Source organism: Phoca vitulina, unplaced genomic scaffold (assembly GCF_004348235.1).
Source record: "Phoca vitulina isolate PV1807 unplaced genomic scaffold, GSC_HSeal_1.0 scaffold50, whole genome shotgun sequence".
Classification (NCBI taxonomy): domain Eukaryota; kingdom Metazoa; phylum Chordata; class Mammalia; order Carnivora; family Phocidae; genus Phoca; species Phoca vitulina.
In genome coordinates, this window is record NW_022589753.1 from 1793801 (window position 1) to 1819842 (window position 26042).

Genomic DNA, 26042 nt, shown 5'->3' on the forward strand with positions numbered 1-26042 from the left:
GTGGGCATCTGGGGTCCAGGCTCCCCGTCAATCCTGAGGACCTATTTTTGGTGGGGTCTAATGCTGTCCTAATGACTTAATTCTTATGTGGTCATCAGTCCCCAAAGTGCTGCCCCATTCTGATAAGACCCCTGAGGCCTGAGTCAAGACATGGTCACTGCCACCCAGGCACCGGGAGTCCACTGGCCAGGGAGGTAGGTGCGGGCGTGGACACTGTGGGACGGGCCCTCAGTGGGAGCCTCTGGCCGGGGTCCCACTTGTGGAGGGGGCTGGCTCCCCCCCTGCCCCCTGCCCGTGGACCCAGCGACTGAGACCCCTTCCCTCTCCTGTGAGGTTCCTGGAAGCCAGAGACTGGAGGGTCTTGAGTGACCACTGCATGTGCCCGAGCACCGGCCCTGGGTCTGAGGTGCCACCGAGCTGTGGGCAGAGAGGGGCCCTGGACGCTGTGGGGCCGGGTCCAGGTCAGCTGGCCAGCACTCCTGCTCATGGGGAGGGGCCCGAGAAGGCAGTTGACTGAGGCTTGGTGGCATGTGAGAGGAGGCTCCCCTTCATGCCCTCGGGGCTGTCGTGGGGGCACGTTGCGCCATGGACTCAGTGCTCTGCACGTTCTGAATGGGAAAAAGACCAAGATGGTCTCAGAAAGTCAGCCGTTGTTGTCCTCCGTACAGTTGGGAGTCAGAGCGTGTCCTGCGCATCTCACCGTGAGACTCTGCATCGAGGCATCCCGCGCGTGGCGGATCTGCGGTCACCCCCGCGCCTTCCTCCCAGCCCCACCCCTGCCCCAGCCTGGCCTTGCGCTGTTGGGGCGCAGGGCGGCTCTGGGGGACACGCAGCCTGAGCAGCATCAGGTGGGGGGAGAGAAGGGGGGTCTTTTCTCAGGGCACTGAGGAGGTGGGGACACGCGCTCCGGCCCCCACGAGGCAGTGCGCAGTCTGTGTCCATCTGTTAAAATGACGTTCAGAGTAGAAGTCTGCTCTTCTCCATGTGGACATTCCGGGACTGAGGTAAGGGCGCCCCTGCCCGTCCGTCAGGAGTGTGGTCGCTGGAAGGGGGGCCATGGCTCATGGCACCTTGACCCGAAACGTGGGAGTTTCTCGCTGGTCCTGCATCTCACGTGCTCGCCCTTCTCCCTTAGAACACGCTCCCAGTGTCCACTCCTAGCCATGCCCTGATTACACCCAAATCCACCCCTCCTGGCCTCGTCTTGAGCTCTAGACTGTCTGGGTGGACGTCTACATGGGGGTGTCCACAGGCATGGCCAGCAACACGGCCAGAGCCCAGCGGAAGTCCTCCCCACTTCCTGGGGCAGGGCTGGGACAGGCCCCCCTCCTCTGCACAACTGCTTCGTCTTCCCTCTGCTCCTGCCTTCTGTCCATCCTCGAGCCCGGCTCTTTCTAATCTGATCAAGGGATCCTTCTCAGGGCTGCTGGCCTCCCCTAGGCCCCAGCAAGGCTGGCCTTGACCCCTTGCCAGGGGGCTGGGCTTTGGATTGGTGGCTGAACTGACCATGTGGCCCTGGCATCGTGAGGTGTCCTGGGGTCTCACACGCGTCTGGGCAGCTGTCTGTGTCCCCTGTGTCAGTCCCAGGGCACCCTGGCTGGCAGGACCCAGCCTCCTGGGTCCTGAGGGTGGGTTTTCACCTAGGGGAGGAGCCAAGGCCTGGGGGGGCTGTACCACTGCACCCCCGCGAACTGACGGGTCTGAAGGCCCCTCCTGGGCCTGTGGTCCCCCACGGAAGGCAGGGATGGCAGCCTCCGTCTGGTGAAATGACCCACGAGAAGGCTGCTGGGTCTCCAGGGAAGGGGCCTCCTGGCTTCCCCGAGGCCCCCAGCTGCATTCGTGGTTGCATTCCGCTGTGGGACGGCCAGTCCTCGGCCGTGGATCTGGGTGGGGGAGGGGGTCCTTAAGCAGAGCCTCACCCTGGGGGGTCTGATTATAGGAGTTTGTGCCCTCTCACCCCCCACTGCCGGTCTCAGGCCTGAAGCAGTTGCCTAATTATGCCTGTAATTAGCTGCTTGGCACCCTCAAAATTAGCAAGCGGCTAATTGTGCCTGTAATTATCAACTGCACCCGTAATTAACCGTGTGAGTGACTTTTTGTTACGCATGTTATTGTGGATGCAAATTTGCACCTAAGTAAAGCCAGGGTCGTCGTGGGGAGAGGAAGTCGGAAACCCCAACCCTACCACCGGGCTGGGGTGCAGGGAAAGCCTGGCTTGCGGCTCAGGCCTGACCGTGACACTTAGTAGCTGGGCCAGACGGCAGCCACGCGGCCTTTCTGAACTGCGTTGACTGAAGGAGGGCAGGGCCCTGCGGGTCCAGCCGGGCCGGACATAGAGGCCCCGCCGTGCGGCCTAAGGACCGGGAAGGTGTGACCCACCCCCCCTCCGGGCTCCTCCATCTCACACTCAGGCCAGCGTCCGGGGCACTAGGTCATGTGACCAGGCCGGGCCCATCAGAGCTTCCGAGGATGGCCAAGCCTGGCTGGGTGGACCTCTTGTTTCTGGGGCCATGGCCAGGGGGGCAGGGGAGGGGCTGCAACTCTGGTTTCCCACCAGACGGAAGAGCCACTGCATGGGGAGGGACCAGGCCCCGGAGACAATGGAGGGCGGGCAGGAGGGCTCCCAAGTGGACCCAGGCCTTCCCTGGCATTACGAAGGGAGGCGGAGAGCCTTGCGTTCTAACTTCCAAGAACTTGGAACCGTTTACGCCATGGCATGCGGGCCCTCATTGCTCGGTCCCCTGGGCCTCCCACACGTCACAAGCCGGCCTGCTTTTGCTCATGTCTGTGCTCCCAGAGCCCAGAACCGTGTCTGCGACAGAGCAGGGCTCCGGAGATGTCGGCTGGACCAACAGGCCCCACTCTCAACACCGAGCCCCTGTGCGTCCATCTGCCGTCTGTGAGCCCCAGGGGCTTTGTGGATGCACGAGAGACACAAGCCAGGGTGAGGCCGACTATTTAAAAGGGGGACTTTATTGACTCCCGTGGAGCAGTGAGCCAGTGCGTGGCTCCGCTCCAGCACACGACACCCCGCAGAGCTGCCACTCAGTCCGAACCAAGACCGCCTGGCACTAAAAACACAGAAAACATCGACGCGCTTCCCTTTTTTTTCTTTCTTTCTTTTTTTTTTTTTTTTGGTACAAAATGATACAAACAACAATACAAAATAGTTGTGCTGTTGACGATTACAAAAAAAGTCGGGACGTTTGCCTAACTGCACGATGCTCAGAGTTGCAGTGTGAATACATCATACTCCAGTATCTTTCCCCAAAACAACCACAGTCATGCGGGGGCTGTTACACATTTTGTCCATTTTCAAAAAGAAACATGCAAAAAAAAAATCAGAATGGAAAAAGGAGAGGAAAGGAAAAGAAACGCGTTCCAATTATACATGGAGGTGGCCCCCCGCTGGGCGTGCGCGCCGAGCAGGACCTGTCTCCTGGGCACCGCGCTGTGCGAGCGAGTTCACAGGGTGCTCTGTGCATGGGAGACTGCGGGTGTTTTTGGTGCTTTTGTAGCACTGACAAAAATTGAGACTCCCCTTCTCTAACCTTTTCCCTTGGAGAGAACAGAGCTGCCCCCTCAAAGGACCAGGTGTGTCGGCCAGTGCTCACCCTAGGGAAACTGAGGCATCTCGGGGACCTGACGTGTGGCCGTTACTCTGACACTTTGGTGGTGGGGGGCCCAGCACTCGGATGTGCTGAGAGACACGGGAAAGGGAAGCAGCGGGCTGTGAGGCCCAGACAGACACGGGGGTCCTCGGCTGGCGTGCCCCTGACCACGGTCACGTCCATGCCGCTGCACCCCACAGCGCGGGTTTCTCCTGTTCACAGAACAAAACTCCCTACAGAAACTAGGCTGTGCCCTAGCACTTTGCCAGCGAGGAGGCTGGGCCCCCGCGGCCTGACCAGGGGCACGTCGTGTCTCTAAGCTACGTGAGAGGCATTGACACTGTGCGCTTAGGTGACGCTAACTGGACCTCAGAGCGGAGTTCCGAGGGGGGTGTGGGGGGGCGTGGGAACCCCGTCTTTCTCTGGCCCCCAGGGACTGCTGGGGCAAGTGAGAGGGGCGGCTGTCCAGCCGTTCAGAGGCAGGGACGGGCACGAGAAGTCCCCCATCAGTGTCCCCCCAGCCTCAGCCTGCACGATTTAGGCAAAATGCACCACGGGCCCGGCAGTGGTGCGGGGCAGGGGTGTGGGGTGGGGAGCCAGAGGGAGGCAGGGGAGACGGGCACCTGTGCCGGGGTCTGAGGGATCGGTGTGCAGCAGGCTGGGTCCTGGGCCGGGCACCTCTGTCCCTAGGAAGGCCCAGGGCCCTGGGGACCCAGGGGGGTCTTGAGATTTCAGAGGAGAGTCCACAGCTGCCTCAGCTCCCAGACCATGGTCACACTTAGAAGTTCAACAGGAGGATGAACTTTCCAAACACAAACAAAACACAGAAGATTCCAGCTCGCATCCCACCAGCCCTCACCCTGCCAGTAGTCCCTGGAATGGCCAGGCCCCCAGACGCGGGGACAGCTCTCCGTGCCTGGCCCTGAGCCATCTGCATAACACGGCTTTGGACAGGGGTCCCGGCCTCTTCCCCTTGGCGGGCCACCCTCCCCCTGACTGGAGGTGGCTGTCTGCATGGAGGGGCACCCAGCATGGGACACGGGGACCTCTTCATCCCTCCCGTCCTCCCCCGGCAGTCGGGATGGGGTCAGGGACAGAGCCCACTACAGGCCCGCCATCAGGCCACAGGCCCGGCTCAGCTCTGGGAGAGCAGTGGGGTCAGTGAGGAGTTTGGTCTGGGGAGGAACCCTGACACCCAGTGGGGACACAGCCGTGCCTACTGCACGCACATACCCTCACGTATGCTCTTGGGCCAAAGCTGTTTGGAAAACAGGATCACCTTAGCCTTGGGGACAGGCCCTAGGCTGAGGATTGCATCAAAGACCCTCAGGCCGAGAACATGAAGAGCAAGCTGAGCCCCCGCCCTCTCCACCTCCCCAGGTTCTCGAGGCTTTTCCTGACCCAGGGCTCTGGGACGGGGCTCTAAGCTGCTTCCCCAAGGGCAGTCCAATGCCAAGTCCCACCCAGGGCCAGGGTACCCCTCAACCCCTTTCTTGGGGAGCCCGTGAACAGACCAGGGTGCTCCCACGCAGCAGGGTCTCCCTGGAGGGTCCCTGGGACACAGTGAGCGCCGTTCACTGTCCTGGGCACAGACGGGCGTCTGGCTTGCGCGTCAGACTGTCCAAGCAAAGGGCAGCTCCGTTCTGAGAGTCCGAGCAGCGGCTCGGTGCTGGCCTGGGTCCCGAGGAGAGGAGACTGGTTGTTGTTTCAGGTGGGTGCAGTCCAGACGCATCCGAGGGACCGATGGCACAACAATGACAGGCTGTCCCGGCCACTTGGAGCAGATCTTTGCTGTCCCCGTCGGTTCACGAGCATGAGAGACTCTGGTCCAGGCGGCAGGGCCGGGGAGAGAGGCTGCTAGCGGCTGGTGATGGTGGTGCACGTTCCCAGCTCTCTCTGCCGTCCGCACAGCCCTCAGGGTGGCTGGAAGCGTCTGGTTGTCAGGGGCTGGGCCTTTGACGAGGTCCTCCAGGGATCCGACTGTGAGGAGTGGGGGGCTCGCGCCAGGGTTTCGGGGATGCTGGCTGGTTTGGGCTGTGGCTTCTGGGGACGCTGTACTCTTCTGGACCAAAGGCAATGGGACCTGCGTGGCATCTGGGGTAACAGTTGTCTCCGGGGGAGGCCTAATGGTTGACTGGGGGGGCCCCGGGGGACAGCCAAGGGCAGAGATGGTGATCATCAGGAAAGCCCCCTTGGCACCCCACCCGCCCCAGCTACATGCAGCATCAGGAGTCAGGGGGCAGCCCCAAGACTCGGTGAAAGCCAAGTGCGCACCGCGGTGCCTTTAGTAAACGGGTTGGGCCCGCCTCCGGGGAGCCTTCTGCGGCTGGTCTCTGGCCTCCCTCCAGCCTCGGGGCCGCCCGAGGGCCCAGGAGACCCCGACAGTGTACAGCAAAGGTCGAGGACTCAGAAGGGCTGTTGGGATTTGGACCCCAACATTTTTCTTTGTAAATTTTGTTAAACAAATCACCCACTTTTTTTCTTAATAAAAGACCAAAAAAAAAAAAAAAAAGACACATTCTCCCCGATTCCTTAATTGGTGTCTTCAGAGCTGGGACTAGCTGGGGCTGGGGGTGCTCAGGACTGGGGTTGGGGGGATGTACGTGGTCTGTCTGCTTGCTTTTCGTCACTCCTGAGTTTGAGGGAATCTGATACATGTACCAAAAGGCACTTTCTTTTTCTTTTTTTTTTTTTTTTTTTAAAAACAGTGCTTCTGTTCTAAGAAATTCAAGTTAAGACAGAGTGCCTCTCGCTGTCCTTCAGTGCTAGTCAGCTCCTGTGGTGGGGGGCGCGCTGCGGGGCGAGAAGTGTTCATGCCAGACAGCTCACTGTTGGGGGGGCTGGGGCGGGGAGGGACCCCCTAACACACCACTAAATGACACGTCCGCAGGGAGTCGGGAAGCCCGGCGCCTCCCACGGTCCCGCTCCGCCGGCATCCGGGGAGGAGACGCTGCTCAGTCCTCCTCGCCCCCTCCGTACATATCTGCCAGCTTCTTGAACCTGGGCCCCCAGTCGTTCAGGTAATCGTAGTCTTGGTCCCCGGAGCTGGACGAGTTCAGGGAGCTGACGGAGCCCGCCGTGGAGCCGCTCCCTTCGTAGTCGAAGACCAGCAGGGAGTCGTAGGGGGGTGCTGTGGGGTCATTGTCGGCGGCGCGGAGTCCCTGGGGTCACAGAGACACGGGCTTAGGGTGGAGGACGTGCTGTCCGGCCCTGGGGGCCTGATGGAATGGGGCTTGGGGGGCGCCCCGGAGAGGAGTTGGGGAAGCAGGCCAGGAAGGTGAAGTTAGTGGGCCTTGCATACAGGAGGTGGTCAATAAGTGCTCCCTGTGTTTAACTGAGGGGCCTCTCAGAGAACGAGTAGGGGTGGGGTTTATGAAAAGGGCAGTGCGTTGGAGGTGGCCACACCAGTAACATGAGGCACGAGGCCTGGGTGGGGGCCTGTGGCCAGGAGCAGCCCCTCCTGAGGGGCCAGAAGTGTCTTGAGCCCCTGTCACCGCGACACGGAATATGCACCTGAGGTGGGCAGAAGTCAGAAATCTCAAGTTGTTACGTTCACTATCCCTCTGAACAAAATTGGGGACGTGGCAGGTGTTGCTGGAGGCCCCCCGTGCGTGGCCTCGCCCTTGCTCCTTCCGCCCGCACCTGCCCAAGGAGGGGTCCTGCGGCCTCCCACACGCCTGCGCGTGTGGCCCAGCACGGTCCCCTGTGACAGTGGCGGACCCCGTGGGGTGGCCTGGGCGCCCCCGGCGGTCTCCGGCTGCAGGACGCACCTCATTGCCAAGCCTGCCCTGGGAAGGGGCACCCTCACCGCCCCTCCATAGCAATGGTTTGTAGTTTCCGTGCTTACTTTCCTTTAAGAATCATTTAAAATAGGCTTTAAATTCTAGGTTGGGGAAGACATACTTCTTGGGGTTTTAAAACTTTATTACATCCTGGGGAGTGAGTGCTTTTGGGCAGTTGTAGAACTTTGATCTGCGGCCCCGGACAGGATGTGTTTCAGGGAATGTTCTAAGTCTCTCTGTGTCTCTCCTGAACCGCTCCCTGGGCTCTATTCTGCTTAAGTAAGTTAAAGTTAGATTCCCACATAGCAGGGATATGTTGCCAACCCCTCTTAGAAACGCGTCAGCGTTAGAGAGCAGGCGGTAAAACATACAGGACGCCATGGTTACGGGGCCAGGGCCGGCGGTGTCCCTGGGCGCGTGGCCACACCGCATCGGCCCCCAGCCCCGGTCTGGCTGGGCCTCCTCACCGCAGCCTGGCCGCCCCAGCGTGGGGTGGCAACGGGACGTTATTCTCCGCGGAGGGGCCCTGCTCAGGGGCCTCGCCCGTGCCCGAGCACCCACCTCGTTGATGAAGTCCCCGATGTCTCCCGGGTGGGGCACCACAGGCCTGACGGGGTACTGGGGCTCGGCGCCCACGGGCCGCTCGTCCACCCGCCGCACGCCGGGGGCCTTGCTCAGCACGTGCTCCATGGCCTCTGGCTGCTGCAGTTGGCTGAGGTCGTAGTCCTGGGGAGGGGCCGGGGGAGGAGGGAGGCAGGCGCGTCCTGTTGCGGCCGAGCACGCCCGCCCTCCCCATAGTGCCCCGCTCCCCTAATCTGTCCCCGTCTGTGCCCCCCAGGCTGCCCTCGCCAGGCTGATGCTCCCTGGGGCCCCCCCTGCAGCTCCCGTGCCTCGTGTATTCCTGGGAGCAGCCTGGGGCAACAGCTGGGGCTCCTGTTACCATGCTTTAAGGGGGCACCAAGCCTTAGTGGGGCGGGGAGCTGCCCTGAGTGCCCTGACGGCCAGCGCAGACCCGGCATCCAGCCAGGCAGCTCCCTGGATTCCCCTTCCCGGGCGCCCCGTGCACGGCCTCCTGGCCACCTGACAGCCCCCGTATGGGCGCAGGCACCGGGCTGGGGTCCTGGGCCGACGGGAGAGAGCGGGTGGGAGGGGGGTCCCACGCCCCGGAAGCTGGTGCAGAGGGCCTCACCTGGTCCTCCTCACCGCCCCCTTCCTCGTCGTACTTGAGGATGTTGTCACGCACGTCATCCTCGGGGTCGATGAGCAGCTGCTTGGTGTGGCGCTCCTTCTCCCTGCGCTTCATCCACACGACGAAGAGCAGGACCATGGCTGTGGGGGCAGGGGGCCGCGCCGTGAGCAGGGCGCGCTCGCGCGTGTGGGGGCCCGGGCGTGCGTGCGTGGCTCCACCATACTCACTGAGCAGGATGACGATGCAGATGAGGATGGCCACGATGGCGCTGGTGCCCAGACCGGCCGCGGCCACTGCGCCGATGGTGGTGCAGTCCCCATTCTCGTCGCACGGGCACACCTTGACCTTGATGATGGACGTGTTGGACAGTGGGGGGTTCCCGGAGTCGGTGACGATGATGGGGACATCGTACACGCCAGCCTCCAGGTACAGGATGCGCAGGCTCAGCTGGGCATAGTCACCTGGCACAGAGTGACAGGACAGGCTTCGTTCAGTCCACAGCCAGCCCTGCGTCACAGCAAGACTTCGGAGGGAGGACGGAGTCTAGAGCACGACAGTCTGAAACACCCTCTTGGTTTGCGCACACCCACACGCGCGTCCACGCTAGATCACTCCACAGAGTGAAAACACATTGGCAATTCAAGAAAAGAGCAATTGCAACTTGTTGGATGAAGAAATCACTTCCTTAATATATAAAGAATTCTACCAAACCAATTAGAAAAAAACCTCAAAGAAAAATAGGCAAGGATATTGAATAGACAATTCGTGGGAGAAACAGCAAATGGCCATTAAATAAATGAAAAAAGTGCGTGGTAGTTAAGAGATGCAAATGGAAACAATGATTTTGGCTAAAACCTTGGGAAAATGCTTTTTAAAACAATGATATTTGGTGTTGGTGAGGGCTTGGGTAACAGGTGCTCTTTTGTAGGTCTTGGCATGACCTTTCCAGGCGCATCCTCAGAGTGCTAGAAAACTTCAGGACTTGGATGCCCTTTTATACAACAAGTGCACATCTAGGGAAGTACCCCGAGGAAATAGATTGATCAGGGTCCCATCCATCCGTGGTCCCATCAATAGAAGCAGTCAGAGATGTGAGCAGCTGGGGCTGTAGGATGTTGACAGCTGTGCTCGTTATAACAGCGGGACTGGGACTGCCCCCTCTGGGGATGGACTGGGGCACGGCCAGGGGCCCCAGCCTCAGGGGGTCCCCATGGGGGGAAGAGCCCCATCCCCACTGCTCACTCTTCCATGGGCCCCCTTGAGGTGCAGCACCCCAGACGTGTCCGATTCTCCTGGAGCCTGAGGAGGGCTCACCGTTTAAGCGGGTGATGGTCCAGTTCTTCCGCACAGCGGCCGGGACGAAGGGCAGCTCGAAGACGTAGGGGCCGATGTTGGGGTCAACGTCGGCATCGGCCGCTGTGATGTTGATGGCGTTCAGGCTGGGCTTCTCGCAGATCTGTGCCTCCTTGGGCAGCAGCTCGGGGGCGTTGTCGTTGATGTCGATTAGATAGATCTGGAGGGTCCCGGTGCCGCTGGCCGGGGGGATCCCTGCGGGACAGACACAGGGTGACCCCACAGGGCTGCTCCACCATGACCTCAGGCACACGATGATGCACATGGGACCCACCCCCAGCCCCACCGTCCTGCCCAGGGACAGCCCCAGACCCACACAGGACGGACGACGAGTCCGGGCAGGACAGACCCACAGCCCCGACCATGGCCCCCACGTGCGCCAAGCCCCACTGTACGACATATGCAGCAGCTCAACTGTCCCCGCGTGGACAGAGCACAGGACCACACAGACACGCAGCCTCCCCCAGCCCCACAGCCGCGAGTGCGCGTGCGTGCACACACACACGCACACTCACAGTCTGGCGGGTGGTTACCCGGCTTTCACTTGCTATCGAGTGAGCCTTTGTGCAAGGGCTCCTCTAGCTCCTGGAGCCTGAGCTGCACTGCTGTCCGAGAACCCACCATACAGACCACCGGGGGTCTACCTCAGGGCCTTTGCACATGCTGCTTCCTAACTCTGGGACTCCTCTGCTGCCCCTTCTTCCCCTGGCTTGTTCCTTCTGGTCCCACAGTCGGCGCCTCACGGCCAGGAGCACAGCTACAAGCCCTGGCCCCTCCCTCCCATGCCCTGTTGTGTTTTCTTCCAGAACATACTCCCTGAAGTTATCTGGTTGACTTGTTTCTCATTCATCTCACTGGGGCAAGAGACTGCTGAGTTGTCCCTCAATATCCATTTCCCCTTTTGTCCTTAATAGAAGAACCGGAGCCCCAGATTTTATCTGGGGTCATCACTGCCCAGCTGTTAGACTACATTTCTCAACATCCCTCGCAGTGAAATGTGGCTTCATGGCTAAGTTCTGGCCTTCGTGAGCTGGGGGTGGAAGTTCTTAGAAGGGCAGGAATGTGTCCCTGCCTTCCTTGCTCTTCCTCCCGTTTGCCAGAATGTGGTCACGATGACTGGAGCACCAGCAGACATTCCGGACCATGCCGTAGCTCATGACCAGAGTGAGCCTGGTTTCTCAAACCTGACCCCAGACCCCCAGGGCTGCCTGCCTCCAGTCTTCTTTTATGTGGGAGAAAAGAAACCTCAGTCGTGTTGAAATTTCTATCGCCATTACACGGCTGAACCTGGTTTTAGCTGACACACAGACCTTGGGCACGTCAGCCTTGCAAGGGAAGGACTTTGGTCTGGTCTGTCTGCTGCTGAGTAGCACCCAGTGTGGGGCAGGAGCCCCGGGGTGATGAGAGCGGTGGCAGCGTGCCGGCTCGGGCCAGACCCCCTCCCTGTGCGTTCGAGGACACTGGCTGACTTAATCCTCACAGCTCCGGGGAGGGGGTAGGGCTGTCCCCACGCTACAGAGGAGGAAGCCGAGGCACGGAGCAGTCAGGTCTCTTCCCACCACTAAGTGGTGCTGGGACTGATCCCTGGTTCTAAGTCTTCTCCCTCATTCCCTCTGCCCTCCTGTGCAGGGTTGGCTGGGTACCTGGGGCTGTGGGCCTCGCCAGCTCCTGGGTGCCCTGGGTCCAGGGAGGGGTGACCTCGGGGCCTGGAGTCCCAGCCCCCAACTCTGGAGATGCTATCCACATCCCTTGGAAGGCCCCAGTGCTCATGAACCTTCTTCCTGCCCCATGTGGGCCCCTCTGCTGCCGCCTCTGCCCAGCACCCCCTCACCCCTGCCCGGTTCACCTTCACCCCCGCTACCCCAAGGTCCTCGGGGCTCCTCATTCTGGCTCGGAAGCCTCACCGTCACCCCCTCAGAGCTCCCAGGGCTCGTGCTGCTGGTGTGTGGCCTCTCACGGTGCTTGCCCTGTCTCTGAGGCCCCTCCCCACGGCACCCCTGCTCTGACGGAGGGCTGCAGGGGTCCGGATCACAGGTGGTCAGAGCCACAGGGGCCGGCATCCCGGGGCTGCTTAGGGGGAGCCCCCCCCACTCTCGTGCGTGGTCAGCATGATGGGGCTGCTCGGCTTACACGTGGATGGAGTTCAGCCACCCTCAGTTCACCAGGTGGGGAGCTGAGAAGCTGCTCGGGTCACGTTCAGCCGAGACAGGACAGGACAAACCTCGGCCCGCCTCGGCCATCCTGGCTCCCCTGGTGTCCACGAGGGAGCGCCATGCATGAGCGAAGGGGCACGAGTTTGCGCAGACCCGTGAGCCGGGTGGTCAGGCTGCGGCCCTTGCTCCGAATGCGTGCAGAGAGGGGGCTGCCTGGGGACGCTGAGGGACCCCCAAGGCTCTGCACAGGACACCTGGCACCGCCCCTGCCTCCCCGCTTCCCTCCTCCGGCTTCTCCGGCTGGGGCCTCCCTCCGTCTCCCCGCCACAGAGCCCCCGGCACGGGCCGGCCCCCGGAGCCGGGCGCACCGTTGTCAGCCGCCAGGAAGGTGGCCTCATAGACATTGTTTCTGATGTAGAGGGACTCGCGGTCGAGGACGGCGGCCGTGGTGATCTGACCGTTGGTGGCGTTAATGTGCAGCCAGTTCGCTGGGTCCGACAGCTTGGAGTACCTGAGGAGGGGGGAGGTGAGGCGGTGAAGGGGAGAGCGGCCCCGAGCCCCCCAGCCCCACCCTCTGCGGGGTGCCCGCCCGACACGAGGGAGCTGTCCCTGCAGCCCGCACGCTCTGCCCTCGGCGCGCCTCACGGTCGCCACGGCGGCCGCGTTCCCGATCCTCACGAGGACCCCGGGAGGCAGGTGCTCTCCTCGCCCCCTCTTTCCAGACGGGGAGACTGAGGAACAGAGAGGGGTAAGTGACAAGCCAGCTCAGAACCAGCCTGACTCGGGAGAGCGCCGCGGGTGCTGGAAGGCCTGCCGCCCTGGGGGGGCCACGGCGACGCGCGCGGTTTGCTGAGCTCCTGTGGTGTCACACTGACCGCCTGGATCTCGCGGGTCGACTGGGCCCCGCTGTCCCCCGGCGGCTCCTGTGGCGCCCTGCCTGGAGGGACAACACAGGCCGGGGACTTTCTGGGGTGCAGGTTTACTGGGCATGATGGCACTCCGCTGTACTGGAAAGCAAGGGAGCCCACGGGTGGGATCCCTTTTCTGAGGCCCGAGGGCGGACCCACCTCACGGCCTGCTGCATGAACCGGTCGGGGTCCACTGCCGAAAACGTGGTCAGCGCGGTGCCGGTGGGCACACCTTCCTCCAGGCGGATCAGCTTGTGGTTCGAGGGGAAGTAGGGCGCCTCGTTGATGTCCATGACGGAGATGGTCACCCCTGCCGTGGACTGGAAGGACATCTGGATCCCGCTGGCCAGGGGCGCCTGGTTGGAGACCATCACAGTCAGCATGAACGCCCTGTTCAGCTCGTAGTCGACTGCCTGGAATGAGAGAGTCCCGCGGGGGTGAGCTGAGGCAGGGGCCTGCGGGCTGGCTCGGAGGCGGGAGGCCCGGTGGGTCCGCACCTGTTCCTCCTGCCCGGCTTTGTGCCCAGGACGCTGGTCCCAAGGGAAGCTGTCTCCAGACTCCCTTGTCTCTGGCTCTCCAGGGGTTTGACAATGGGAGGAGAGAGTTTGGGGTAAAGGACCCCCACTGGGCCTTCCCACCACGCCCTGGTGTGGCAGTAGCTGGGCCCTGGGGCTCCAGCTGCCCGGCAGCAGCACCCCTCCCCGGCGCCAGCTCTCAGCAGGTGCTGCTCCCTCCAGGCTGGCGAGGTCAAGGCCCCCACTGCTGTTTGTCTGGGGCCCCTTGCTGGGTGCAGCGGGTGGTCTCTTCTGTTGTTCTAATCCCTCCAGTTTTTGGTAATTTTTACAGCAGCTCCAGGATGCTCACACACCAGCTCTGTGGGTTCTCTACCCTCTGCACGGGGTTCCTGCATGAGCGTGGTTCCCGGTTACACCCTTTGGGGCCCCAGGACCCCACCTGACAAATGCTTTCAGAAGGGTTCTATGGTCTGGGGAGCTCCCCACATTTTGGGGAGGGAGGGAAGTTGCAAGGAGGCACTTGGGGCCGAGACGTGTAACACACGTAGCGACTCCAGGAGCAGGCCGGGACAGTCTCGGGGAAACCACCCAACGCAACACTCTGCAACAGCATTTACACACGTCCACCCAGACAGGTGCAAGGTGACGTATGCACAGGACGGCTCCCGGCGGGTCTCTGTGTCCTCACAGAGGACGCACCCTGGAGGCCGTGGGCTGGTGGCGGGATGGGGAGGTCTGCAGCCGTAAGCAGGAGCGAGGAGATCGGACGGAGAGCAGAAGTAGATACACAGCGGGCTGCCTTCCGTGTAAAGGAGGGAGAGGAATTTGAATTTGTATTTGTTCATATTTGCCGGAAGGAAGACCGCAAGAGTGAACCGGAAAACGCATAAAGATGGTGGCCTGTAAGCAGAGGGGTGAGCGGGGCGGAGGGAAGGGCTGGGGCTCGAGGTTGTGCGAGCTTACCGTCATGGAGCTCAGTCTTCTACTGTCACGCTTTAGTCGTTATACAGGAAATTAAATATGTAAAGCGATCTCTGAAAATTGCAAGCAAACCGAAGTAAAGGGAGACTATATATCAACGGGTAACATGACTCTCAAGAAAAGAATGAGTTCAGGTGACCAGGGCAATATTTAGATGGTAGTTCTTGGTGGGATTTATTTTAAGGACAATAATCATTGCAAAGAAATCTTAAGCTCACTTGGTCTTCTCCCTGTTGGTAGTGATCTGGGGTTTGTTATTTTTTAAAGCTTTTTATGTATATCTCAGGGTAAAGTAAATAAACACGTGTAATAATGTGGTTAGGAAATAAGATTTTTGGTGTAAGAGAAACGAGATACAAGTATGAAGTCAGCAAAGTGAAGTAGAAATCCTCCGGTGTTAAATCTGAATAAAACGACCCTTTGGATCGGTGAAAGAAATGGAGTTGGGGTGGGCACGTGCGTTGAAGCGTGGCGTCCTTGCTCTGCCCCCGGGCCCCCAGGAGTGAGAGCAGCGAGCAGGAGCGAGCCCTCCGGCGCCTGGATGCTGGTTTCCAAGTACCAGCCCTCACTGGAGAGATGGCCGACCTGAGGGGAGGCAGGCAGCCCACGAGATGAACTGCTTGGGCCACGATACACGGAAACGGCTCGCGGCGGAAGGACCCAGAAACCAGCCAGAGGAGGCTCCTGCTCACCGGAGGCCAAAACCAGTCAAGACTGCAGCTGACCAAAGCACACGAGTACACACAAATGCGTGCGTCTTACCAGCCATGAGAAAATGCAAACACAAACACACACGATTCTGCTTATGGCTGTGGTGGGATGATTAATGGCCTCCAAAGACATCCAGGTCCAAAGGTCTGCAATCTGTGACTGTGTCGCCCTCCACGGCACAGGGACTTTGTGGGCTGATGAAGTTAGGGGTCTTGCAATGGGAGCTGGCCCGGGATTACCCAGGTGGCCCGAAATAGCATCCGAGGGTGTTTAGAAGGGGAGGCGGGGGGACCTTTGGCACGGCAGCAGGCAGCGTAGGGGCTGAGGCAAGGACGGCCCTGGCTCTGAGGACGGAGGAGGGCCGCGGAGTCGGGCTGTGGCCTGCCAACCTGGAAAGAGCCAGCAAATGGAGCCACCAGAGCCCCTGGGGGGAGCACAGCCTTCCCGGCTCTTCGGTTTCGGCCTGTTGAAACGGATTTTGGACTTCTGACTTTCAGAAGTGTGAGAGGACCGTGTGTCGTGTGGACACCCAGCTCGATGCGAGTTGTAACAGCCGCTGCCGTAAATAGAGAGAGACCTCGGACAGCTGCTGGTCTGGATGATAAAAGGCAGCGAACGAAGCTTTCATCTGCTTTTTCTGTTGGACTCTGTATTAGTTTCCTGTTCCGATTTAGTGGCTTAGAGCAACACAAATTTGTCGTCTTACAGTTCTGGAGGTCAGAGGTCAAAAATCAGTGTCCCTGGGCTGCAGTCAGGGTGTGGTCGGGGCTGGGTCCCCCTGGAGCCTTGCCCCTTGCAGCTCTGAGAGGCCACGTCCTCCACCTACAGAGCAGCCACGTGGCCCTTTGCAGTCCCTCTGGGACCTCTGCTTCTTCCCCAGGGCGCCTGGGACTCTGACCTCCTGCCTCCCTCTCCCAATCACGCTGTGAGCCCAGAGGCTCCCTGGATCTCCTGGGGTAACCTCTTATCTCAGAACGCTTAACTGACTCACATTTGCCCAGCATGTGCCGCACATGCGTGGGTCCCAGGCCCAGGGCCTGGGCACGTCTGGGGGGCCGCGGTGCTGACCACTGCAGACCCACATTTCCATGTCCTGTGGAGCTCTTGTTGGTGAGGGGAAGCTCATTCGTACTGAATAATTCCAGCCAAGGAATGACAGAACTTTAAAAGCACCATTCTGTACTCACTAATGAAGACATTTCCGTGAACAAGGATCATGAGTAGATGATAAAACCAGCCGATGGAGACTGACGGAGGAGTGCATATTTGCAGGTGCGAAGCATCACGCGCGGACCACTGGCTGGTCATAAGGGGGGAGAAGTCAACTCTGCAGTGACGGGAACGGGCTGTCACCACCTGAGCCCACCGGTCAGGCCTAGATGACTGGAGTGGGACAGCCGGGCACCACGGGCCTCCTGATGTGACTCAGCCCCAGGCACAAGGCCCTTTCCCATGGACGGCCCCTGCAGGCCTAATCCCAGGTTACCGGAAACGTGGGAGAGTGAGGAACAAGACTCGCCATGAGGAAGTGATTGGACAGTCCGGCACATGCGACCTCCCACAGGCCAACTGACCCGGTGTCTGTGACAGGTCAAAGGTGGGTGGGATGTTCTAGATTATGAGAGAGTCAAGAGATGTTGCAACCAACTGCATGCAGGGACCCTATCCAGACCCAGATCTGAAAAACCACAGCAAAGAGACACTTGAGGAAAATTAAGGGACACCGAGCACCGACTCACACCGGCGGATACGAAGGGCAGACGGCTGCTTTTGTCAGGGGTGTGACCGGTGATGCCACGTGCGTACGGAGGCAAACGTATTTCTGAGGGTGACGCATCCTGACTTACATAGAGATGGACGGTCATGAGGTCTGGGAGTTAAAAACCTCTTGCAGCAAGAAACAGAGATGAGACGGTCTGGAATAAGCTACCACGTCAGACTGCAGTGCGGACGAGACCACTGCCGTCTGTCTTCTGGGCGCCCGGAGATGTTCACGATGCACAGAACAGCGCGTGTTTCTGCTTAGAGAGGAGCTGGTCTGCTGGGTCAGGAAGCTGTACCCGCGGCCGGCGGTGCTTCTCCCGACCGACCCGAACCCCAGCCCCCGCTGGGCCCCCCAGCACCTCAGTGTTTGACTTGGGTGAGCATTAAAAATCTTACAGCTGGTGCATCGAACCCTTGCCTTCTCAGCTACGGCTACAGATGTGGCATTAAGTATGAAAAGAAGGACTTTAAAAACTAAGTAAATAATAGCAGGGGGATAGGCCCGGGGGTTCACGGAAGCCCAAAGCCAGCCTGACAGGAGGCTCTGGAGGCCGATGCCCTCCAGAGATCGGGGTTCTGGGCTGACCCCCATCGTCCTCTTCAGGCGTGATCTCCTTGTCCGCCCAAGGAAGGGGTGGTTCCTGCAGGCCCCATGGAGCCCGGCCGTGAGATGCCATGTCCCTCTGCGGCTCACGCCTTGTCATGGCTGATGTCTTCCTCCGCCCCTGACGGCCCCTTGTATCTTAGCGCGGTGTGGGTAGGGGTCAGCCTGGGCGAGGATGGGGATGGTGCGACGGCTCCCTTGTCCACCCCCATTGCCCATCACCTCGCATGAGGCTGGGTGCTGCTCAGGTACGTGTGTGTGGGAGGGCCTTGTGCCCACAGATGCCGCCCAGGCAGGCCGCCAGTCTGATGAGGTGCCCAGTGCAGAATAACTTGGCAGCCCTTGTCTGAAAAATACTGCCCAGGACTTCAGGCCACAGACCGGTGAGCCCTCCGGCAGGTGCATCCTGGACTCTGGATGCCCCCACAGCAGCCCCTGCACCCACGCTATGTCCAGGTCCCCTCAAAACCAAGCCAATGCCTCCAGACCCTCCCCCCGGACCCTCAGAGAGTCGTCTGGGGACGGGGCTCCTCCATTTAAATGGACAGTTTAATAAAATTGTGGTGGTTTTGTCTCTGAACAAACCACCAAAAGGAAGTAATCTTTCTCCCCATTTATTGGTTCATGTCCCCCGGGGGACATGGAATAACGCCGCATGTTGTACATTAAGATTGTGTCACCTGTCTGAGGGAGAATGCCTTCCAGAAAGACTATTATGGCCAATAAACGTCCATAGGAGGGTGAAATAAAACATTTTTGTAATGGAGGAATCGATAGGTAATTTGGCCCACCAGTTTCAATTAGAGCGGCCGGGTACACTGCCGGGGCTCGGCCCAGCTGCCTCCCCAGACGGGGCAAGGACCCTCCGCTAAAAGGCGAGGGGCAGGGTCTGCGGCCTCAGGAGAAGCCACCCGGCATGGGTGCAGGTGGTGCGGGGCAGGGCTGGGGGCCCCCGCTCCAGGGCCGGCGGGAGGCTTGGGGGCATTCGCTTCCGTGCACTGCTGCCTGGGAGCTGGTCCCTGCAGGACTGCAGGGGCTGGAGGGCGGCGCCCGCTCTCCTGGGACTCCCACCAGCCCCGCCCCGGCCTCGGCCCCTGGGCCAGAGCTTGCTCACTGCCCCCCAAGCCTCAGTGCTGCCGAGGGGCAAGCGGGAGAGGCCGCTTCTTGGCTTTTCTGCCTCAGAAGCTGAGGTCCAGGCGCGAGGCAGGAGAAGGGCCTGGGGATGGTCTGAGCCTGGAAGAGATGGTGGTTTCGTGGCTGGAGGTGTGGGGGGGGTGGCGAGGCAGAGGGCGCTCCCGAGGAGGCTGGGCATGGTGACGGACGCCCACTGGGGCTGGTGGTCTGAGGGCAGAGCAGCTGTGCCCCAGCTCGGCTGCAGCCTGGGAGGTGGCAGGCCCGGCATGCGGGGCAGGATGGAGCTGGGGGGCGCGGGGGGCAGGGCAGGGGTCAGGAAGACCTGCCCCAGGCGACTGAGCACTTCCTTTGACAGGCGTGCAGCCAGGATGTGTGCGAGATGGCTGAGGGCCGGGCTGACCACACACGTCTACACGGCACCTCACCCGCCCCCAAAGCAGCGAGGTCCCAGTCCAGGAGTCCCACTACCTGGGGGCACGGAGGCTGGAAACACCAGCAGGCTGCTGGACAGACGGGAGGGCTCACCACCGGGTGTGCGGCCCCTGGCGCATACCTGCCTGAGAACATCCCAGAAGCTCCCTCTCCACATCCCCGCCGCAGACTGTCACCTCCTACAGGCTGGGGCAGTGATGGTCCGGGCCACAGTGCATGAACACGGCACGCGGCCCGATTCCTCTGGGGGCCCTGGGGACCCTGGCGGGACTGAAGTGACCTTCCTTGTGCCCTGGGGAGCACGCAGGAGCCCGGCTGTTCCCTGTCGACGTGACGATGTTCAGTGATGACACAGCTGCTTCTGTTAGTCGTGCTCTCACCGTGTGCCCGGTGCTGGGCCAGATCTACAGGCAGGACCCGCTGAGATGCTGGCGACAGCCCCGGGCACAGGCCCCTCGTCTGGGGCACCAAGGGCGACAGGCCACGCCAGGGTAAGTGAGCGAAGAGCCAGCCCGGGAATCCAAGAACATATCCCCCCCCACCGGCAGCAGACTCCCCCCACTGCCTCGCACCCCCCACACCCCCTCCCGGCCACCCCTCTGCAAGAGAATGTCTGAAAGCACAGTGTCTCTACCAAAGGATGCAAAAATAACCTGAAAATGCTTTCTAAGATGAAGCATCTTGCCTTAAACAGACTTTAAGTGGAGAGTTCAGAGAAAACCAGGTCCTCATGAAGCCTGCCTCTGGCACGAGCAGGGGCGTGCAGTCCTTTGTCCCCAGATAACCCCGTATCACTTCTGTTCATCTGTCCCAGGGCGGTGGCGGGGGACAGAACCCACGCCGGCCGGCAGGAAGCCAGGAGAGTACCCACCTTCACCACGGTGACCATGCCCTCATTGGTGACGGGGTCCGTGCGGATGCTGAAGTGTCCTGAGGGGTCCCCGCTGAGGATGCGGTAGAAGGCATTCCAGTTGGGCGAGTGGGGCTGATCTCGGTCCATGACGGTGAGGTTTGCGACCACCACCTCCACCTGGTTTTCGGGGACCTCCCCGGCGTACTGCAGAGCATAAGGAAAGACAATGTTCTGAACCCGTGCGGAAGCCTGGAGAGGTCGGAAGAGACTCTCTACCAACCCCTTGGGGGGTGCCCTCTGCCCCCAGCTTCTCCCGCACACGGGGACCCCACGCCCATTCCACGGGCACGGTGGCATCTCCAGAGGGCTCTCGTTCCTCCAGCGGTACCCACCACCCAGCTCTAGACCCAGCCTCACGCACACGCACACATGTGCTCACCGGCCTCCCGCCTAAACCCCCCAGGCCTTTCCCTCGTGCCCTGGAGCCCCGTGCAACAGCGGGGACGCACGAGAGGCTCTAAGGTACGTTTGTAGGACAGGAGCTAGACAGCAGTGGGGGGCTTCCCCCAGACGATCCTGACTGGGGTCCTGCCATCCCAGCAGTCCCACCATCGGCTCGGGGCTTGGGGTCCGTGGCTACAGATGTGTGATGACCGACCACGGAGCCTTTTCTCCTGCCAAGCACCGTAGGGGCTGCAAGCCCCTCCCGTCAGTGGGGGTGGTTCACGGGGCCGAGACGGTTGTGTGCAGGGAAAGGTGGTGTGTGTGTGCGTATTGGTGTTGGGGTGCTGGTAGGAATCTGAGCGCCCCTACCGAGTGAAATCACTGCTCAGGGCTGGCCCCGTGGGCAAGTGGCCCCGTGCAGAAGGGCCCTGAGTTTGGTCGAATGCTCTCGCTGTCTTGAAATTCTTTCTTTTTTTTTTTTAAGATTTTATTTATTTATTTGACAGAGAGAGACACAGCGAGAGAGGGAACACAAGCAGGGGGAGTGGGAGAGGGAGAAGCAGGCTTCCCGCCGAGCAGGGAGCCCGATGCGGGGCTCGATCCCTGGGATCATGACCTGAGCTGAAGGCAGACGCCCAAAGACTGAGCACCCAGGTGCCCCTTGAAATTCTTAATAGTTCGTGAACTAGGGGCCCGTTCTGTTATTTTGCACTGGGTCCTGCAGTTTGTGTGGCCAGCCCCGTCAGCAGGCAGCGTGGTTTCGAGCTACAAACCTGGGGACGGAGCTGGGACAGAGATCTAGGGTGTCTGGCTGGGGTCACGGCGGTGCGGCCCGACAGTGGCCTCCACGTGTGGGCACTGTACCAGGCACCGCCCGGGCGTTACTTCTCCGGTTCCTCAGGATAGCCCTGCCCTCATCCCCATTTTACAGATGAAGCAGTAGAGGTTAGGAGACCCTGGGGCCCACAAAGGGGCGCCCAGAGTGTCAGCTCTAAGGATCCGGCCCCCAGTCACGGCGGTGGGGTCACGGGATAGGGACGAAGGGGTCCAGACACGGGCTTGGTCGTTGTCCCAGGCAGCTTGGCTCCGAGCCTCATCCTGCTGGCTCCCCCACCGCACCCCTGGCACCTGCCTGATGTCAGTGGGAGGCGGCCCCCAAGCCTCACGTGGCTCCCTGTTTCCACCACCTGCCATGGCACATTCCCTCTGGCCACACCCGGGACAGCCACCCTGCCTCGTGCCCGCTCGGGACCTGCAGCCCAGATATGCCTGTGCATGCCCTAGGACAGACATGGGGCCGCTCCACGCCGGAGGACAGCCCTCCTGTGCACGCGGGGCACCAGGCTGGGCCTTGTCTGCTCCAGAACCAACTCTCCGCCCCTGAGTGAGTGTCACAAAGCCTGGTGGAGTTCCTATGGCTCCGAGTCCGTAGCCACCATCGGGGTCTCTCACATCCAGTGCTGCCTGCAGCCCAGGGGCCAGGCCCCCACACACGTCGGCCCAGAGCCCTTGTATGTGTCCTACGAGGGCCCCGTGCAGCACTGGCTGGCTGGGCTGGCTCTCAGGCGACCCCCTCCTCCTGGGCGAGACAGGGGTGGGCAGTGGGACCTGCTCTGGATGCCAGCTGATGGGTGCAGCATCCCGGCTTCTGGCTCTCTCCATCAGGAGCTTGGTACCTCCTGGAGAGACTGGGCGCTTCGAGCCCACGTCTGGGCCTCGATGGTTGCGATGGTTTTCTGCTTCGAGCACTTACAAATTCAAGCCTCAGCTGGTGGTTGGGGAGGGGGTTCTGGGGTGCAACGCACAGAAAACTGGGCCGCAGTGGCTTGAACACGGGGGTTGACTTCCCAGAACAGGGAGCCGGAAGGTCGAGGGTGGCCCTCAGTGGCTGTGGGCATCAGCGACATTGGGGCTGGTGGCTCTGTCCTTCTCTGGCTTGAGGTCAGAGCACAGCAGCCCAGCCTGTCCTGTCTTGCTGGGCGACAGTGAAGGACGGCCCCTCCGGCACGTGTGTCCAAGTGATAGCAGTCTGCCGGGCTGACCGTCCACGGATGGACGGGGACACTGAGGCCCAGCAGCTTCTGTTCCCAGAGTCACTTTGCGTGAGAAAGAGGAGAGGTGGGGTGCAGACACCCAAACGACCGGTGCGTGCTCGGTGTGCCCACTGTGAGCGAGGCACGGGGGATCTGGGGCCCCAGGCTGGTGGCAAATGTGTGCGGATGACGCAGACGGGGGCGAATGGATGAGTGAGCCGATGTGCAGACCAGCGACGGTCAGAGCGATAGAGGAATCGCGAGCCCCCCCCCCCACCTCCCCTGCCAAGACCGGCTGCCTCCAGGGAGGGAAGGGCTCCTTTCAAGCCCAGGCCAGAGCGCAGGCCTTCACCCGGACTTCGGAGGCTCCAGCATCAGCCTCCTGGACTCCCGGCCTCCACGTTCCCTGGAAACCCCACAGCCCGCCGCCCAGGCGCCCACAAATGGCCCCCGTCTGTCACCTGGCACGCGCAGGCCTTCCAACCCCGATACCATCACCTTGTTAACAGGAGAAGTTGTACATTTATCCCAAGTGGGATCTCGCCCGGTGGGACCAGTGCAGTCTGGGACAGCGGCCCTCCGTCACGGTCCCACTCAGCAGCACGAGATCCTTACGCCCGGCGCTGGCCACAGGCCCGGCACACCTGGCCCTCAGGTTTCACGAGCACTCGCATCCTCCGGCAGCTTCCCTCGGGTCAGACGACCAGGGTGGGTCCTGGTGTTGCCTCCTGAGAACTGAGTCTCGGGTGGGCCTCCGCGGGACACCACCCTGGCCTGGCGGCCCCTCCAGCTGCTTTGCTCTGGCCTGCTCCGGAGTGGGAGCTCCTTCCCCGGACTTCATAGCACACGGGAGACCTGTGTGTCCCCGAGTCCGATTCCTTGCAGACCCTGGTGAAGTTTATTCCAAGAGTCTATTTTAATTCATGCGAGTTTAATAAAGGTTCACAAAGAAGGGCCTTAAGCTGATAAATCTGGCTTAGGATTTTCTTATTAACTTTCCCCTGGCCATAATGAGTTTTTAATTTAATTTTTTCAGATTTTCAGGCACAGGGAAAGCCTCTTCCATGCCTCATGGGAGGCAAAGGCAGATATTTGGGAAAGAAGGAATTTTAAGATCATTGGAACAGAGTGTCTCGCCTAGATGGTAATCCAGAATTCAAATGTAGCCCCGTCCCGAGGGACAGGGAGGATTTAATCTAGCACAAACCCAGCTCGGAGGCCGAAATCCGCAGGGCTCCCAGGGGAACGTCACATTAGCATAGAGGAGGATTAGGGTGAGAACAGTGAAGCCCAACCAGGATCCAGAGAAGACCAAGGGGGACAGCCTGCCCACACCCAGGCCCCGTGGGTCCTCCAGGCACCTACGCCACGTGGGACATGCCATGACCCGAGGCTGCCCTTCTGTTTCTGTTCCAAGAGAGCCTACCCACACTTGGGCTGGAGGACCTGACCCTCCTCTAGCTGCCCCTCGGGGTGCAGGACACCCCTCTCCCCGCTGGCCCGTGGCCCCTGCATTGGTGGGGGCATCTCACTGGGAGGCGGCACCCTCCCCGACCTGGACCTGGGGGACCCGTCGCTGTCGTTAGCAGAGCCTTGAGAGTTGGCCCGGGATCCCCTGTCTGGCCGGGACATGGCTGTGCCTCGGAACAGGCAGGGCTTCGGGGGCTGGGTGGGCGCCAGGGAGGGGCTCCCACGGAACCCCACTGGGGACACGCCAGCACCGTGCCTTCAATCGTCCGTGGCTTCTGTTGGAAAATGTATGGATGCGCCTCTGGACACTCTGATAGGTTTTATTTTCTGAAATTTACTTTTCAGTCCCGGAAATTAATCATGATGTCTTTTGGGCTCTGAGTTCAGGATCAGAATCAGATTGGGGGATCAGCGGCTCCTAAGCAACCACAGGCAGTCTTCCTTGACCCTGTGCATGACGGGGGAGGGACTGAGGCCTGGGGGCCAGGAGGCCATTCCTTGGCCAGCCCCTCTGAGCCTCTGTCCCCACCCCGTGGAGCTGTCACGCGAGAGGGTAGAGGACACACGGGAAAGTGCTCCTTCCAAGGACAGCTCAGGGGAAAGGACCGCACAATTAGCTAACAATATATCTCAGACCCTCCCCTCCCCGGCGTTTTGGTCCACAGACGGGGTTTGCTGACCCCAGGTCGGGCCGCAGTTCAAGCCGCTTGCTTCTGCCCGGGCAGAAACCACGCTGCTGACAGTAACCATTACTACTAGCCGAGCAGCACCCACCCTCGTCGTCTTGATCACGTCTCCTCGAGTGCCAGCCACCTGCTCCGGGACCCACACGCAGGTGTGCGCCCCGCCAGGCCGGAGCTGATGCTCCCCCAGCTCCGGTGACCACACAGAGACACAGAGGCCCCAGGACCTGCCTGAGGCCAGCCACTGGCCGATGTCGGAGCCTCGTTAGCTGCCGGGGGTCTGAGCCCAGCCTCTGGGCCCCACCTCTGCATGGGTGCAGCGGGGGTCCCGGGGTCGCGGAAAGTGTCATCTTTGGGAAGTGGACACTGGCCTGTCAGGCGATGTCAGGTGGGGCCAGGCGCTCTGGCCTCCTGTCTCCTCGGTGCTCAGAGATGCTGTCTCCCATTAATTTTCTATGGCAGAGGCTTGGCACCAAGTGCCTGAGTACAATTAAGGGCGATGGGTCTATTCCAATTTTGAGATGCCAGATTCTTATTCTCAGGAACTCAGGCTGAGTTGAAATTTCTCCCTTCTCCTGGGTTTGTGGACTAAGTTGAAAAGCTGAGGATACTGGGGATTCCCAGGGCTTGGGCCAGAGCAGGCCCACTCTCGGGCGGCGGGGGCCCAGCCAGCCCCCAGGAAGGTTCCGAGGCTAGCCCATGGTCTAACCCCAAAGCCAAGGCGGCCTTTCCACCCAGCCAGGCAGGCCACCTTGAGGATGGAACTTCAAGTTTTATCCTAAGAAAAGCCTTAAAAACGTGGGGGCCCCAGCCTCACAGGACCCAGGGCTCCCCAGTTCATTGCCCCTGCCTCCGGCAAACCATTTCTAACTCCTCTGAAGGTGACCTGTGCGCAAGAGGGGCTGAGCTTGCCGTGGGCCGATGCTGGCCTCCACAATGACGCCCCATCTCTGGAGAGCCCTGGCAGGGCGGGGGGTGGGGGCACCACGATCGTTCTCCCTTTTGTTTGTAACATTTACTTGAATATTAATTTATCTAAATTCATTTTTTTAACATGTAATTTTATTCATGCTTGCCTTGGTATGGGGAGCGGGCCGTGCGGTCAAAACGTGCGATAGAAGGAAATGCGTCCCATCAGCCACGACACTCCTGGACAGCGAGAACGCCGTACCTCAAGGACTTCTTACCCCCCAGCAAGAGTTGAGGGAACCAGGCTGAGATCGAGCGATCTGGCAACCGCGCTGGGAGCCCCTCACCTGATGTCAGAGCTGGGGCAGGACTCACGTGTGTCGAGGCTGAACCGTTCTGCTCAGGCCCCTGCGGGGGAGGGCTGGCTGCCGTCCGTGGCACTTACAGACCAGAGGACAGCATCGTTCAAGGCATAAACTCTCGTGGAGATCAGCGGATGCTCCTGACGTCACC

The 26042-nt window shown here is 60.8% G+C and overlaps 1 protein-coding gene across 1 annotated transcript in view; it reads right to left on the reverse strand.

The window, feature by feature from the left end:
- Positions 1-2971: 2971 nt before the first annotated feature.
- The window catches only part of CDH4 (cadherin 4), a 541856-nt gene continuing 518785 nt past the window's right edge, over positions 2972-26042 (reverse strand). The window contains exons 9-16 of the mRNA XM_032387709.1: positions 20009-20194; positions 13156-13409; positions 12457-12599; positions 9897-10130; positions 8810-9043; positions 8583-8722; positions 7955-8119; positions 2972-6772 (exon numbers count right to left, since the gene is read on the reverse strand). Of these exons, the coding sequence (XP_032243600.1) occupies positions 6566-6772; positions 7955-8119; positions 8583-8722; positions 8810-9043; positions 9897-10130; positions 12457-12599; positions 13156-13409; positions 20009-20194 (1563 nt within the window). The 3' untranslated portion in view covers positions 2972-6565. The remainder of the gene's footprint in view (positions 6773-7954; positions 8120-8582; positions 8723-8809; positions 9044-9896; positions 10131-12456; positions 12600-13155; positions 13410-20008; positions 20195-26042) is intronic.